The sequence below is a fragment of the Neophocaena asiaeorientalis genome, unplaced genomic scaffold (genome assembly GCF_003031525.2).
Source record: "Neophocaena asiaeorientalis asiaeorientalis breed wild unplaced genomic scaffold, Neophocaena_asiaeorientalis_V1.1 scaffold342, whole genome shotgun sequence".
Classification (NCBI taxonomy): domain Eukaryota; kingdom Metazoa; phylum Chordata; class Mammalia; order Artiodactyla; family Phocoenidae; genus Neophocaena; species Neophocaena asiaeorientalis.
This window is the reverse complement of record NW_020174037.1, coordinates 1,376,830-1,394,315: the sequence shown is the minus strand read 5'-3', so window position 1 is coordinate 1,394,315 and position 17,486 is coordinate 1,376,830. Positions and strand designations below refer to the sequence as shown.

The following is a 17,486-nucleotide window of genomic DNA, read 5'->3' as shown; positions in this document are numbered from 1 at the left end:
AAAAAAAAAAAAAAAAAAAAAAAAAAAGAGACCCTCTGGATTTTTCTTTATCGTCTAAAATTTGAGATTGAATACAGATTATACTTTTCATAGCCAAACAGCAAAAGAATATCTGGGTACCTTTTAGGAGATGTGAGGCTTTTCACAGGCTCTTTCATCACTAGGTGGTCTATGGAACAAGAAATTGTGTACGTTTGCATCAGGACCACGCCTCCAAAAAGAATTAACAGTCCAGATTGGTTAACATTCTTTAGTATCTCAAACACCTGTAGTGTCTGAGGACTCCTCACAAATGTTCTCTAACAACTTCTTTTGGCAAGCTGGTATAGATAAATAACTAGGGCTACGATCTGGGCGTTACTCACATTTGCTAACGCAAAGCAGTCTGTACAGCAGCCTCTCAAGAAAAATCCAAAATTAAAAAACAAATTGGGAGAGATTTATTGGTATTGCAAAAGGTCTTCCACTTAAGAACACCCCTTTCTTAGTCCCCAATATCATTTAAAATAGGATTAGTTTTAAATAAGCTTGATTTTTCCAAACTTTTCAAGCTTGTTGAAAAACCAACAAGCTTGATTTTTTCCATAATTTACTGCCTCAATTATGGCACACCACAGTTTCACCAACTCACCAGCTTAGCACAGATCCAGGCTTCAATTTATGTGCAGGGCACTGTACCAGGCACAACGAGTGATTTCCATGGTAAACGTTATCTAACAGGCTTTTCCTCTCTGCCTGATGATTGAATTCAGTTGCAACCTTAGCATTCACAGAGTGACTCAGACTCCAGCTGGGAAGCCTGGCTGGGCAGTGGATGAACTTTGTACTTCGGAAATTAGGTTTTATTCAGTACATTTATGTTTCATACTTCAGGGATCCTAGAACATGCTGAGAGATGCTGGAAAGAAATAGCTGGTCAATTCCAGGGCACCCTTGCAGCATATTGACCTAATCTGAAAACAAGATGTTGCCCACAATCAGTTTCTATTGCAGCACAGCAGAATCCGCCACCCCCAAATATGACTGCAGGAGTTCAGGACATGCCACCTCAAAAAATGCCACTTTGTTGTATTACTGTGAGCTGAAGGCACTTGAAAAACAGCAAATGTGGGTGAGGTATTCTCTGAACTCTCCTTATCTCCCTAGACAGATTCTCCAAAAAGAACTCAAATGTCATAAATCCCCTTCTCAGGAGTTTCATCAACCAGGGGAGATTGACTCTTATCACAGGAGAAGAGCCTAGAAGTCGACACCACACCCAGACACACTTTGCCACAAGCTATCATGCCGCCCAGCTATTCCTCTAAGGGCCCATTCATCTTTCCTAAAAATCATTTACTCTCCCCTAAGAGGCCTACATCCTCTCTCCCCTTTTCCCTATTAAGATGGTATTTAAATTTGAATTCTAAGCCACTTAGAGGAGTTACTCATTTTTCCTGGGTATCTCACATGTATACCTGAGGTATACATGTTAATAAACTTCTGTGTGTTTTTCTCTTGTTAATGTGTCTTCTATTATAGAGTCTCAGCTAAGAACTCAGAAGGGTAGGGGGAACAATTATTTTCCCTCTCCTACACTATTCATCACCACCCTGGGCATGGGAAAGTGCTACAACACAGTAGACAATGACATTCTTTCCTATAAAATTTTATTTATTACATAAAAAAATTCTATACAATTGTTAGACTAAAATACAGTTTTCGTTATAGTTCTGGTAACTGAGTCAGTACACAGAAAACTTAGCATTAGATCAGCACTGTTTTCTCTAGTTCGTATTTCTGCACAAGGAAAACATTTCAAAGCTCCATTTCATATAGGCTCATGGTACTCTGAAGCCAGATGGAATTCCATCCAGTTCAGAGCTCTTGGAAGTTAATTTCCCAGCAAGATTTGATAACTCCAGAAAGTTAATTGCTTAATATACATATTTTTAAAGTCCTCTGAGAGCACAACACTCTGTAAAGTCTGCACTGTGTCAATGACAGTCACAAATACTACAGGGCTATGACCATGTCTGTGGGGCACGTTCAAGCACCTACATGTTTGTTTCCCCACCTGAACACAGTGTAGTGACACTGTAAGAAAGAAATCATAATAAGGAAAAAACTCAAAATCATGCTAAGGTAAAAGATCCCGAACCAGGGAATTCATGGAAGACTTAACCATGATCCTCTAGTTTGTAATGGACAACGACCGGACATGATACAAAAATCCATTTTGACACTGTGAATAGGATGCAAATAGCAAAACAAAACAAAACCAAAAAGACAAAAAAGGCCTCAGATTGAGAAATAGTGGCACCGCAACATACCTCTCATGCTGGATTTCACAGCGGTGAGATGTCGAAACACACTGATGGGCATTTTCTGTTCAAATCTCCCCATACACTGGATGGGATCTGACTGGACGAGATGTTAGGCGCAGAGCCTGAGAGATGAAGAGCAGGTCCCTCTGCATTGACTGATCTTTCAAACTTGGCTGCTTTATCCTAGGAGCCTATTCTAAACTCAGGAGCGCAGGAAGGCTGTGCCAGAAAGTACTTAAAGTTGGACCTTTGGTCTTCAGAAGATATGCTTTTGTCTTTGGTTGTTTTCCCAGAGCCCCTGTCATGTTGTTAGGTGCCCTCTACACTTTTCTCCCCACTCTTGTGTTAGTTGTAGCAAATCAGATCAGCTAACAACCTCCTGAAGTTATTTCACTGGGTACCACATCTTTAGAAGTGCATTCAATGGTCAAGACTATTCTGAGACAGTGTAACTGAAACTTCATTATGGAGCTCCCAGTACCCTTTTATAGGATGGACAAAATCAAGAGAACCTCAACAGCAACATAATCTAGTAGCACTAAGGCAATATAGTAGAAGAAAGGTAACTTCCCCCCGTGACGTCTTTGAAAATCAAAACTAGCCAAAACAAGGGGGCCAAAAATTCTGGGAGAACACTGCTAGAACCCAGAGGAAGGGGAAAATTTACTCTGTAGTCTCTGTCTCCAATCATCAGTCCCAAAGCTGTCCTAGTATTGTTTCATTCCTATGAATCACCTCATACAATTTTTGAAAACAATCCTGGCTTAATGATCCATGTCGTAAATGAAGGCAGTGCTCACATTTTTTGGTGGCAGGTAGAATGGTCTGCAGGATGCTGGTAGGACGTTCACTCCAGTCCTGTGTCCATTCATTCCTCAAGTCTTTTCTTTTTTTTGTTTTTTTCTTTTTATTTATTTTTGGCTGCACTGTGCAGCATGTGGGATCTTAGTTTCCTGACCAGGGATGGAACCCACGCGCCCCCTGCATTGGAAGGGTGGAATCTTAACCACTGGACTGCCAGGGAAGTCCCTCAAGTCTTCTTTTCAATGCTTACTTTACTCACATAGAATGATTTAACACATTATTCCTCAAAAAATAACTAAAACTAATTTCCTAGCTGATGGGATGGGTGGATCAGATTCCTATGTGAAAGTCAGGACATTTCCTTTAGGTCATACACTTCTATGACAAAAAGACATCAAATATGGATACTTACACCGGACTTAGGCCCTTTTCCACCCAATATGGGAACTTCCACCTGTGGTCTCTTCCTTTGCTACTGTGGAAGGTTCAATAGAGCTCTTCTGGGGTTGTGGGATGGGGAGGAGAGCTGACTTTTCTATTTTCTTCACCAGCCAATTAGGACATTTCCACTGCTTTCTTCAGCTTGAAAATGATGTCTGACTATAGGTCATGACCCCCTGGAATCAAATCTTAAAAACCCTCAAATTCCTTTAAGGATGTCTGCCTGCTTTTTCAAGGGCCCAGAGGACACTCCATATAGTTGCAGCAAGCTTACCTAATAGTAAGGTGTAAATGTGAAGAAACCCACATGCTCCCTAAAGAAGGAAGGTGATGTGGATGGGGGGAGTGGAGGCACAGTGCCATGGGCAGTTGTCCAAGGCTGCTCTAGTGGTGACCGGAAAACACTCAAAACAGGAGGGAACACCTCACTGATTTACGAAGGAGAAAAAAATAACTTTTGCATTTGTCCCCCCAGCATCTACTCCTCCAACTTTCCACTAAAAATTTTTTGTCAACTATGGACTATGGTAAGTTTGCTAATTTATCACCATCTTCAAATGTTCTTGTTGACAGAGATATATTTTTAGACAGTGATCTAACTGATAACACTATGCTACAGATGTCATAGCTGAGTGACAATAATAAAGAATCTAGTGTTTTGGTAGATGGATATTTACAGGGATTCCCTATTCATTTCTTTTTGGATTTTCTTGTCCATTGCAAATAATTTGGTACCTTGCCAAAAATTCATCATAGGACACATACATCCTTACACCACCAAGGAAAGAAATCTTACTGTCTTGAAGATTCAGTGTTGACGTCCTGTTTTTCATTCAGATTAGTGTGGTTTTGATTTTCAAAGCTGGTACTAAAAGTTTTCAAGTTATAAAAAGGATTCCAGACAACAAGGTCCTACTGTATAGCATAGAGCACTATATTCAGTATCCTATGATAAACCAAAATGGAAAAGAATATTTAAAAAAAGTATATATATATAACTGAATCACTTTACTGTACAGCCGAAATTAACACAACATTGTAAATCAACTATACTTCAATTAAAAAAGAAAACGATTCCAGGTCTGAAATTGGTAAGTACCATCTTAAAAGAATCTTCAGTGGAGGCCTAATCACTACTTTATTTCAAAACACATTATCAAACCAACTTTAGAGCAGCCTCAGACTTGTGTTCCTTAGGCCCTGAGGGGATGGGGGCGGGGTGGAGGCTGGCAGTCTCAGGGTCCCGAAATTCTATTAGTATTTTAAATGTTCCTAAGTAGGCTATGTGACTTTGAGAGAAAGGCAGTTCATTGCTTTCATAAGCTTCTCAGAGGGGCCCTTGGTCCCCTCAAAAGACTAAGAACCTGCTTTTGAATATCAAATACTAAATTCGGGTCTTCGCAAATAAAAGTGAAAGATTTCTGAAACATTTGGAAATTACAACGTTTTCACGTTCAGCTAGATCTTGACTAGACCATGAGTAACCTGAAAGCTTTACTATTCTGAATTCCCTGGTCTAGAACGTTTATTCCTCAGGAAATCATTTATATTGTAAAACTGGTATCAAAACTGAAGAAAATAGCCTAATATTTGGGTCCCTAACAACTGCATATCTTTTCCACAAGTTTACTAATGAATTTCTTTAAAAAATATCCAACTTAAATCCTGCTCATTTAATTTAGAAAAGTGATAGCTGTTCATGTGATACTGAAATGGAAGCATCATTTGTCTTTTTTTTACACATATAAAAATCAAGGAGATGGGGTGGAAGAAAGGGTACTATAGTATTTCCATAGAAAAGAAAGGTTTTCCACAGAAATTCTCAAGTTTAAAAACGCTGCATTGAAGTTTTTTATAAGAAAGATATCTTCAAAGATTTAAATCTTGGATTAAAAATTTCCTCTTAAATTGAAATTTGGAGAATAAGAATTTGACTCAAATTTATGAAACGTGAATGGGGGAAAGTTTGCTATTTAAAATTTTTTGGTGTGTACAACGTTTAGCTTTTTATTTTGTTTTCTAAGTTTGCTAGCTTTGTATTTTCTCTTGGCACATTCAAGCATCCTGCTTTTTCACAATTTGGGCTATGTGTCATTAAAAAGATAAGCTTATTCTGAAAGTAGTAACTGTATATGAAGAGTGCCTACTTTTCAAATGGGCTAACATGTATTCCTTAGTACACAAAGATACATGAATATGCATTTAAAGGCATTCTGCACTGTGATTATATAATACACAAAGCTCTGCTTTATGCATTTACTTACGAACCCACAATTTTCCAATATATATTCACAGACCACATCTTAAAAACTCTAGGCAAGCCATTATAGTGCACTTTTATCTATCAGATGGAATATATGAAAAGAATACAGAGATTAACTGTGGCAGGTGCATTGATAAGCCTCCAGATTCTGAGGATTTTGTTTTTGTTTTTTTAAGTAGTGGTTAAAATGCAGTAGAGAACTTATTGAAAGGTGAAAACTTTTAAAGACCTTTCTGAAGGAAACTTCTCAGAGGCTGTGTTAAAGGCTATTATTGGAAACTCCAAAAATTCAAGAGAGGTTAGTGATGAAAAATAAAATAAAATGTTCAGGTCACCATAATTGGCAGCTCTGGTTTCAGAACTGACCCCAGAATTCTACTTTGAAGGCCAGGAGACCTCTTGAAATGGCCTTTATTAGCTATTAGTGGTGCTTGGTGGAAATGGTCGGGGTCTTGAGGGCACTAACATGGCCTCACAAATATTTGGTGCCTGTAGTTTCCATAGCAGTTTTAAGGGAGAGGGTGGGAGGAACATTACTCTGGTTTCAAGGCGCTCAGGACCCCTATAAAAGGGGTCACCTCCTAACCACCCCCTACTGGGGTGAAATGCTGAAACTGCCTTGGGAAGATAAGGGAGCCCTTGGCAGATACCGAGGTCAGTGGTATTGGGAACTGGCAGCTTAACGCCCTTGGCTGAAAAAATGACAAAATTAGAGTAAGGGAGCATCTCTACAAAGGAAAAACTTATTTGCAGCTTAATTTTTAAATAGACTCAGTGAATGCCCCCTCCTCAACCATTATGCAAAAAGTTTAGGAACCAACACACAGTTAAGCTACTTATATTGCAGTAACTTAGGACTTAATTATGCTATAGGATAGGATAAAGGCTTTGATCCTCAAACATTAAACATTGCATTAAATGGTTTAAAGGAAGAGCCTGCTTTGAGCTGTGCTAGTCCGTGCAGAGATAATACAATCTCAGCGCTCTAGCTAAATTCCTAATGTTTACCTAATGTACTGGTAAGCCTCCCACAGAAGATGGGTCTCTTGGATTTATACTGAAATATAACCTTTTCCCTTCCATATCATATACAGCAGAGCTTACTCTTGAGGCAGGAGCCTAGAAAGTCTAAATCAGGCACCAGAACCTTAATTTTCCAATGGCAGCAACGATCACGATTCTCTTCTCACTGTGATCACCACTGACAACCGCGGATGCTAACTGTAACTCTGGAAGTAGGCGTCCTGAACACAAATTTGAAGATCCACCGCAGACAAAAGACAAAACCCACCACACAGAGCCAGTGGTTGATAAAAGTATTCAGGTAACCACATTTCACAGATGATCTTTGTCCTTCATGTATTCTCACTTGGGCAGAGATGGAGGCAGTGAGCGAATAGCAATAAGGCAGCCCAGGGCCAGCTGAAGAACGGATCACGAAGAATGACAGCGGCAGCAGGTCTATCCAAACATAGCCTCAAAACCTTCAAATATCGCTAAAAGCCTCTGTGAGGCTCTCTGAATTGCATCAACAAATGAAGCTCATGAGAGAGTGATAGTCTATAAGTCAAATATCTCTCTGTGTGTGTCTGTGTAATATATATGCATACCTGCATATATCTACCTATATGGCACACATATTCACTTAGGGGAAACAGCCTGGCAATTAATTTGGAACTCAAATGACATGGTTACACATAGAGCATAATTTCTAAACACAATGTTAGTAAAACAAAATTTATTTGTAAAACAGGACCTGTTATATAAAATGGCACACAATCAAGTTATACAAAAATACAAAATTTCTTTCTGATTACAGTTCTGGTTGCAAATGATAATTAGAAAGCATTCCTGGTGGCTTCCAAACAGCTGAGATAGCGAGCATATGGAACAGGGAGCAGCAAGAGTCCATGGTGCTGGGATGGCCAAGTGAGTAGAACCTAATTTCCAAATTCAAGAATTCCACCAGGTCACTTTGGAGGGACACCTCCTAAGATAAGTAGCTCCTATAATGTCTTCTGTTTTGATACCCATCTTCCATACTTTTGCCAATCCTAAATTTAGTTCCCAATGTTTCTTAATGCCCACAATCTGTGTGGCTATGAAACAGAAGGTAGACTGAATTTTCCTACATGATTTGCTCTCTCACCTATTTGGATAATTGTTAGTTACATAATTATATTTATTCCATTTCAAATGATATAAAAGAGTACAATGATATCGTTTAGTGACATCACATGTTAGAATGTTAACTTCTGGAGAATTATTGTTTCAAAATAGCTACTCTCACAATATTGTTTTCTGTGATCTTGCCAAGACGCGAGCTCCTGTTTCTTTAAAAAAAAAAAATAAATAAAATTCCGGACTGTTATTGCAAATATTCTGAAAAATCAGAAATATTACATGAGCTTTGAAAAGAAACCGAGGCATTTAGCAAATTTTAGCCTAGCTACAGTAAAGAACACGGATACTTAAAAAAAAATACAATTTACCTTTTGCAGCAATTTAAAGGTCCAACCCTTTGAAAGGAAGCACATTAGCAAACAGCTGCTTATTAAGCCCTAGTGACATTAATTGTACACATTTCCATAATACCGGTCTAATTCACTGTCTAATTCTGGTAAGAGGCAATGCTTTCTTTCAAAAGATTCTCCTTCCATGGAATGATAAAATGCTGAGGCTTTTTTTTTTTTTTGTACAGAGCCTATATTTAGTGCAATAAGTTTAAAAAATCTGCTCTGAAATATTTACTTTACATTAACAAAAATAGCTTTTTTTAAAAAAATTGTAACAAAAAGGAGTTATCGCATAAACAGATCATGGATTATTCTTAGCAAATTACACTTTTTTTTCTTAAAGCATTCACCATTACAATAAGCAGAACAATGAAATATTAGCCATTCATATCTGGTAAGCTTCAGGAATTAAAAAACCCCCCAAAACCCAAAACCCATCCCCAAACACAAAGAACGTTCAACACTTGAGGATCAAAACATTAACCAATTCTTCAGTTAAACATTGTAGAATTCTGGATACTTAATGAATAAGGAGAGGAGCACCTGCCAGTATGTTTTCAGATTTTATAGCAAGCATTTGAATAAAATGGCCATTTAGCCCTAAGCCATTGAAGTTCCTCTGAAGCAGAAGCCCAAGTACTGGAATTTTCAATGCTTTGTGTTTCATGTTTCTCTCCCTTTTTTATTCCTTCCAGCATTACTTAGTCTGCAAACCTATACACAGAAACTTAAAGGCTAAACTTGCTGGGTACCCCAGCTTCCTTTCAAATCAGGCACACAAATGTGTGGAGGATGCTACTAACGTCAAAATGAAAGAAAGACAAAATATAAGAGAAAAGTTTGCATAAGAAAGAGATTATCTACCCTTTCCTTTTTTACCTACTCTCTTATAGAAGCATTAGGGTAAACTACAAATACCTGAGGAGTTGGTTACTTTTTAATGTTGGCTGACAAATGCATGAGCTATTACGAAAATTCCCATATTGGGTCCACTTGTATGTTTCTAAAAGGAAAATAACATGGCTTCTTTGATTGGGGAAAACTGAATGGAGTAACTCCTTATTTACCTGAAAGCATATGCCTAGTCTCATCCCACTAGGACTTATGCATCAGTAAAATAAGGTCTTGATTTTATGCACACATCAGGGAAATCACCCCTGAATAAACTTTAGACGGAGAATTCGGTACAATAATTTTACCTAATTTAAATAACTAAAGTTAAAATCTCCTCTAAGTTATTAAAAATGTTAATCAGATATGAATCTTAACATTTCCATTAAGACAATTACAATTGAAAACATTAAATGACGGCAGTTGCCTTGTAAAAGCCACCCGTATGAAAGGAGTACATGTTTGACAAAAATAAGCATAAAAAAGGTATTAAATCCCTGTTCCTGTTCTCTGATTTTGGCTGATTATGTGTGTGTGTGTATATACATATACATATATATACACACATACATATACATATATACACACACCCACACACACAAATACATAGTTATGTGTATATATTGTTTTGGAATGTCAATGGGTTCCATAACGGTCGGCTAGGTTCAAGCAGAACTTGCTCCCGAAGCCTAGAAAACAAAGTCATACAGAGTATAATCTTAGACAATTACCATTAAAAGGAGATCATGAATGATGTTACAAATACACAGATGGTCACAAACAGCAATAAAGAAAAATGGATTGAGAATCCTTCTCCCCCAAACCTAAATTCCAGGGTCTGAAATTCCTGTGATTGTAGAAAGTCACACTTCCCTCTGGGTCATCTTTGAGATATGCAGAGAATTCATCTCTAGTCTATGTTGCTATAGTGCCCAGGTTTTTCCCTCCATTTTCTCTGTAAGTTTTTCCTGTATGATAGCGAGCAGATTGCCAGATGTCTCTTTCTTAAACCTCTACATCACATTTGGTAAATTTTTCTAAAATAATTTTCAAAGATTTATAGAAAGACCTTACGAACCTTCAAAGTTTCCTTAACTAGTGAGGCTCTCTCAAAAAAAGAAGTCTAAGAGGAAAACTGGAAGTACTTATGTTTAGTTTAGTAATGCCCTGTCAAATGTAAAAATTTAAACCTCATTTTTCTGAACATTATTTTATAGACTTAAAAAAAACTCATATTAAACTATCCCATTAAGGAGACAGACAGTGAACTCGAACAGCAGTGTTTCTACAGATGCAGCAAAATAGTTATGACGGTCTGTTAACAGAACTTTCATCTATGGGAATAACATGTGAATTAAACCAAGCAAACACAAATAAGCAATCGTAAATTCTACCAATCCCCAAACTTTAGGAGAGAGTTTCTCAGGTACTTCTTTAGGGACACACACAAGATGGTGGTGGTATTACGGGTCAACTCTTAACATGCATACTTCGAAAGAGAGCAGATTTAGAGGTACTGATATGCTTGGAAGATTTAACTATCCTGTGAGCAACAATTCACACATCTCTCATGGGGACTTTCTGAACCACTTAAAATGTTGTTCTTAGAGATCAAATGCTACAATGTCCAAAGGACCAGAAAAACAATGCACACAGAAGATGTATTTTGGGACACGGCAGAGGGCTTTGCCATTAATCTGCAAGCAACGAACAACATAAAATAAAAGTAAAAGTGGAATGAATATTTTAATGTGGTGTTTGAATTAAGGGACATTAATTTAAAGCTGAAAGTAATATTAGGGGGAAAATTTTTCTACATTTTTGGCTTCTGATAGAATGCCACACAACCTAGGCAATTCTCCTACTATTAATACCTATGAATCAGGGGTTTAGGTAAGAGAAGGTGTATTTGCATTCTGGTCTACCACAATTCAGCTATCTTTCCCTCAAGAATAATACAGAAATACATGCCAATTCACGGTCGAAGTAGCTAGTCCTAAACCTCTAATTATTTCTCCCTTTCTTTAAATGCTTGTTACTGAAGAGTGATTTAATGTACGCTTCAACCACTGGAAAGAAGGGTGGTTTACATTTTAAGATTTTATATGTCTTTTAAAAGTTTTAGGTTTGAAACCTTATTTTCTGAACAATTAGGACAACGAAGCAGTGGCAAGAAGGAAACCTTCCTCATTTTCCCAGGCTATCTTAGGGTTGGCAGAGTTTTCACTGTGGTCCCCCTCAGCCCACATGAAGTAAGAGGGATGCAGAAAGAAAGGGTAGGGAGGCAAGTAACCTGACAGGAGGGATTGGTGATTAGCACCCCTTCCCTGTTCATCCAGTGCTATCTGACGCACACTTAAAAATAAGAGTTACATGGCCATTCTACATGCTCTTACTTATGATTAGAGTGATCTGTGCCTTGGTAATATAAACATTGAAGTTTTGACTTTATCATCATCAATGCTATTAAGAGCAACACCAAAATAGGCACTGGATGGGGTTACAGAGAAGAGTTTATATCTAAACATTCTGTTGAGGCTTTAATGTAGGTTGAATATGCAGTTATTTTGCATATACATATACCACCCCCCACCCCCGCAATGAAGCCATTTCCTCTATTCTTACATACTTAAATGGGCTTGTTTTATACTACATATTTCTTAAGTTGGACACCTATAAATCAAACTATTTATTAAAGTATAAAGGAGAAAGAAAAGAGAGTCCTCACCTCTCCTTTTTTTTGGACATTATACGCAAATAGAAGGCACATTGTTTTAAAATTAAGCGCTTAAGGATGTAGGCAATTATATAATATTCTGAAATAAACATGCTATTTAAGAATAATACACTTGTAATACAAGCAGTAATTAGACCAATATAGCTAAAGACATCTGTCATTATGCAGTGGTGAGAATATATATGGGAAAAGCTACTCAGGATTTTCTTATACTGGTTAACTTTAAGTTGCTTTTTTCAAATGAAAGGAGAGTGGTTATATATATATCACTGACCAGAGGTAATTTATCTTTCTAACAATTAGGCTGAGGCTGGAGAAGACCAGATTGTCTTATTGAGTGGGAATGTGGGTGTTGACGGAAATAGCCTTGTTTGCTACTGAAAAATAGCTTAAGAAACAAAGAAAGTACAATCCAGGCAACAGAAGAAAAAGTCAGCAAAGGGGAAAAGACAGCAACATAAACAAACCAATATTAAAAGAAGGGGGGAATATGAATTTCAGCAAGTTGAAAGGAATTGCTATCATCACTTCTAAAATAAGTATCAAACCGTCAGTTCAAGTGCACAACCAAATGTTCAGTCCCATGAAAACTAAACACTGACAGTTAAAAAGAAAAAAATGGAAACTGCAAGTTCACCTCAGGGACAAAAATATCCCCTGCCCCGCCATGAACACTGTTCCTTTCAGCTTACTTTTACAGAAGGTGGTCTCAGTTGTGACAAGAATTCTGCCATCCAAGTGATGGGTAAACACACAAACAGAAAGAGCAGCACGTCCTGCGTGACACAGATCACAAAAGCTTCTCCTGAAGAAGTGCAGTCAGTGAAGAGAGAGAGAGAGAGGAAGTGAAAGTGAAATTCTTGGAGGGCGGCCACCTCCTCATCTCCACCTACCATCGGTTTTAGCTCTCTGGCATCAGCAACACCTCCCTTACCAGCTTCTTTCATTGCTTTCCTGCTGTTTTCCACAAACTCCTGCAAAACAGGGACCAAATTACATAAATTCTTAGGTCCTTTCAGACTTCAGTTGGTAGATGATTTCTAAAGAATATTTACATTTTTGACTCAGTAATGGTAAATGGATGGCCTAAAAACATAGCAATACATAATATTTGGTACCACACGTAAGAGCAGCTAAATTTGTGGGGATGCAATCTGTTGATATAAAATCTTTTTTCCCACCATTCCTTGTGACAATCTCACTTAGGCTCAAAGAGATGTCAGTTCTATCTGAAAGAGAAAATATCTTTCGTTTTTTAGAAAAGACTATTTTTCCACACTTAGAATATTGTTTTATTTGTTGTGTTACTTTTTCCGTATCAAGGTTAAATGGAAAAGCAACATTTTACTCTATAAGCCTCCTCTTTAAAATAACCCTAGGAGGCAAAAGAAAGCGTTGATACTACTAAGTATAGTATACTGTTTTTACCAAGCCATAAATAAGCTATTAGAAAAAAAAAAAGTCTATCTGGCCTTGAGATTACTCCATAAAGCAGGAAGACAGGGAGTAACAACCAGAACCAGTGGATAGAAGTAGTTAAAATGGGATTATGACCTGAAGGAAACATTTCTATCCTGTCAAAGTTTATGGAGTACTTCCTCATTCAATATCCTCATCATTCTTACAGAGAAAACTAAAATAATAAAAACTATATACTTTACTCTGCTTTTCTTCAGTGGCTTAAAAAACAAACCTCTCCTCCTAAATGCCTTAATCACACAAGAGATGATGCTTCTAGGTCAAATTCCATTATGAAAATAATAGTTATGATGCTCTGTTAGCGTCATTATAGGATTATAATTGAGTTAGGATTATAATTGAGATTATGAAAATGTCCAAAATGTAGCTGGTAATGTTCTTAGTAAAAGAGATAATGAGTACCAAATAGGTCAGTTGAATCACTTGGAATTTTCGAGATTGAAAAAAAAAAAGAATCTAGCTTATTTATTAATACATTTATTTGAGATTTAACTAGATAAACCATGTTTCTGGAAGATGGTGTGTTATTTCAAGGTCTAATGTTTAATCTTAAATATTATCCACTCTTGAGATAGGAATATTTTATAGCTTTATTAAAACACATCTTTAATTGGGCAGCATTTGACATTGATACTAGTATTTAAACCATTTTAGAATGGTTTCTAAATTTTTAAAAAAATTTAATTGAGGTTCTAATATAGGGAAGCTGCAGAGGCTACGTAACTATGAAGAATCTGAATATAATATCTGTGTAAGGGTTCAGATCTTGACTAATGGAAAACAATACCATCTACCAGTCATGGGTCTGATAATCTGTATTCATTACAAAACTCCTTCAGTTTGGCCTGGAATACTTAGGATAATGAGTTTTAGCAGGGCTGACAGCAATAATACTTGGTAAGGTGGTGGATGGAGAAATACAGATAGGCACTACAACCTGGGAAATAAAACTTTTGTCTTTGAGTTCTGATTCAGGAAAAGGCACTTAGAACACCAGCTGTCCAATGTTCCAGTTCAAGGGCTAAAAAAGTCGATTCAAGTGTATCTAACTGGAGAGATGGAGAGAGCAGTATGGAATAGTGTGAACTCAGGACTCTTAATGGGAAACTGCTCTAGCTAGGTAGATCTGAAATGGTCTCGTTCATGCCAAGAGGATCTTCTTCCCTGATTTCCCCAAGACTAACCTCATTCACGGGTGCTGAAGGTTTAATTCTGAATTACACAGGTTCATATAATGGGAATTAAATACAGAGAATAGTCTATAAAATATTTGTATTAGTATTTTTATCCTTAAAGCAGTAGAGGGCATTTGAGGTACTTACCATCAGCACTTTATCCATATAAAATTCTCTGCCTGGGCTCCCGTCATTGTATTTTGTATCAATGGCAAAACACAAGAATAATACATCCACTACCATTTCGTAAATGGACAGGAAGCAATGAGCGACTAGGAAAGCAAAGAGGCAGACGATGATCAGAGGCAGCACCCATACTGTGTAATCTTGCTGGTAGTTGAGCAGCATAATCCCAGCCAAACCTGTGCTGCAGACTATCAGCACCTAAAGCAGAGAGAACAAAGATCACGTTTAATAACCTCCTGCAGAAAACCACTATTTCTTCATCATTTGCAGACTTCTCCATTTATAAATGATGGTTGCATGAGTCCATGCCACCGCAAATTAGAAAGCATAACCCATAAATACCCATATACATGTATATCATATAACATAAATATCATCCTTGTTGACACTAAAAATAATCAAGTTTTCCAAATGTTATGCTTGTTTCCTAAGACTTCACTTATTCAGCATCTGTGGCAATTTTTAAGATTAATGTATACATATATTAGAAAAAAAATTATACACACTTTTAGCACTCAGAAGGAAATTATTGACATTTCAGGGTATTGCTATGTATTTTTTCTAAGCATTTTTACATATATGGAATAGTATTATATAACCATATCATTAAAAGCTCTTCATTAATATTTATATATCATAAATGTTTCATAAATATGTATTCAGCTACATATTTACATTTTATGGGTGATTTAAAATTTATTTAACCATTCTCCTATACTTGGAGACATATTGTTTTCAGATATAAATAATGCTGCAACAAACACCTCTAAGAGCTTTTCTTTGTTCCATATTTTATTTCACATAGAATATGTGGTAAATTTAATATGATTTGCCATGAAGTGTTGATTTGGACTATTTGTGGAGAAAGAGGTTGCCAAACACACTCATGCTGTAAAAATAAAAGAAATAGCCATTTGCCTGCTGTCAAGAACCACCTACTCTGATGCTTCAACACTGTACACGCAGCACTTTAAATTTTCTGTGTTCCTTTTAATACTTTTTATTTCAGTTTTTCAATAACTCTATGAATGGCTTATGGCAAACATTATCACCCTCATTTTATAGATTGGGAAACATGCTTAGAGGGGCTAGCTGATCTGCCCAAGGCCACAGAGTAGAATAAAGAGCAGATATCATTCAAAAAATGGTCTTATGATGCCAACACCAGTACTCTTTCCAGGTAAAAATTCAGCAAATACTTGGATACTGATATATCACTGTAACAGATTACACTGAATCCTAGCCACACTCTTCCCCAGCCCTTTACCTGGCCTAGCGTCAAGCTTTAAATAACAAAGGAAAAGAAAGAGTTCTCTAGAACCACAGCAGCCTTTCCTTGCCCAGTGCTGAGGACAGGCAGACTGAGAATTCTTCTTTTGCCTTTCCCTCACTATTTATCAACACCAAAACATCTCTCATTCACCATTATCTTAACCAGGAATTATAATGCATCAGAGGATGTATTGGTTAAGCTATAAGTTGATCCCTCTCTCAGATGATTTTAGGGAGCAAATCTGGGTCTGCTCCCCTCCCATCATTTTTTGTGGCAATATACCTATGAATCTTCTCTCACAGTGACCTATTTTCTGGGGTGATGTCCACCAATAGCTAATTAGGTCCATTTTTTTTCCCTCTTGTGTTTCAATTTCAGGATGAGTTATTTCTTATACCCTTCTTCAATGTTTTTACATCCACCCTGTGGGAGAACTCAGCTGCTTTACACTCTCTCTATGGCACCGAAAGTTAAACCACATTTGAAATGTTAAAGTCAATTATAGGCAGAAGATGTGGCTCAGACAAGTAGATGCTGAGACAAAAATTGTTAAGGTAGAATACTGTCACATGAGAACCAACTTCAAAAACTAGTGACATTTAGCTTAAAAAGTCAATTTAATAATTTACTCCCCAATTTAATTTAATAATTACTCCCCAATATAATGAAAGGGTATCATGCACTCATTCAAGCAGAGGATACATTAGTGGTTCTCAAACTATTAGACGGGCTGGAAATCCCTTGGGGAGTTTGTGAATAATGCAGATTCCTGGGTCCTGCCCCCAGAGAATCTGATTGGTTTGATTTAATATGAAGCTTAGCAATATTCATTTTCAAAGAACCCTCGGGTGATTCTTAGAAAGTCCACAGCCTATAAGGAGTACTGCTCTATATCACTGATCTCCATGGTAGAGTACACATAGCCCAGAGAAGGTTCAAGAGAATCACCCGGGACTTCTATTTGTATTTCCCATACATTTAAAATTTTACACTTTATAAAGCATATATTAGTGAAAGCTATACATACGTCATTAATAAATAAATGTAAATATATTGGGGAAATGTGCTCAAATCATTTTTTGGTAATAGGATGTTTGATTTTAAAGGTTTAGACATTCTTGTTATAAAGGATAAATTATTTGTGATGCAGTAGAAGAGATTCATACACAGAGTAGGATGTGAGAAGCAGGAAGAAAAGGATGCTGGTTTTGGAGTCAGAAAGATGTAGGACTGAATCAGTTAGAACTTCTTAGTTTTGTGACTCTAAGCAAGTTCACTTAACTTTTCTGAGATTGTTTTTCCATCTTTAAGAGAGACACAATAGGACATACATCCCATAATTGTTAAAATAAGCATTCTGAAAGCATTTAACATAGTGACTGGCAAACTTAGCTTCTTTCTTTTTTTTTTTTTTT

At 37.0% G+C, this 17,486-nt stretch overlaps 1 protein-coding gene across 1 annotated transcript in view; it reads right to left on the bottom strand.

Moving 5' to 3' along the window:
* Positions 1 to 7,519: 7,519 nt before the first annotated feature.
* Positions 7,520 to 17,486, bottom strand: part of SLC44A1 (solute carrier family 44 member 1) — a 119,967-nt gene continuing 110,000 nt past the window's right edge. Inside the window, exons 14-16 of the mRNA XM_024753681.1 lie at positions 14,760 to 14,996; positions 12,852 to 12,932; positions 7,520 to 9,910 (exon numbers count right to left, since the gene is read on the bottom strand). Coding sequence (XP_024609449.1) covers positions 9,887 to 9,910; positions 12,852 to 12,932; positions 14,760 to 14,996 — 342 coding nt within the window. The 3' untranslated portion in view covers positions 7,520 to 9,886. The remainder of the gene's footprint in view (positions 9,911 to 12,851; positions 12,933 to 14,759; positions 14,997 to 17,486) is intronic.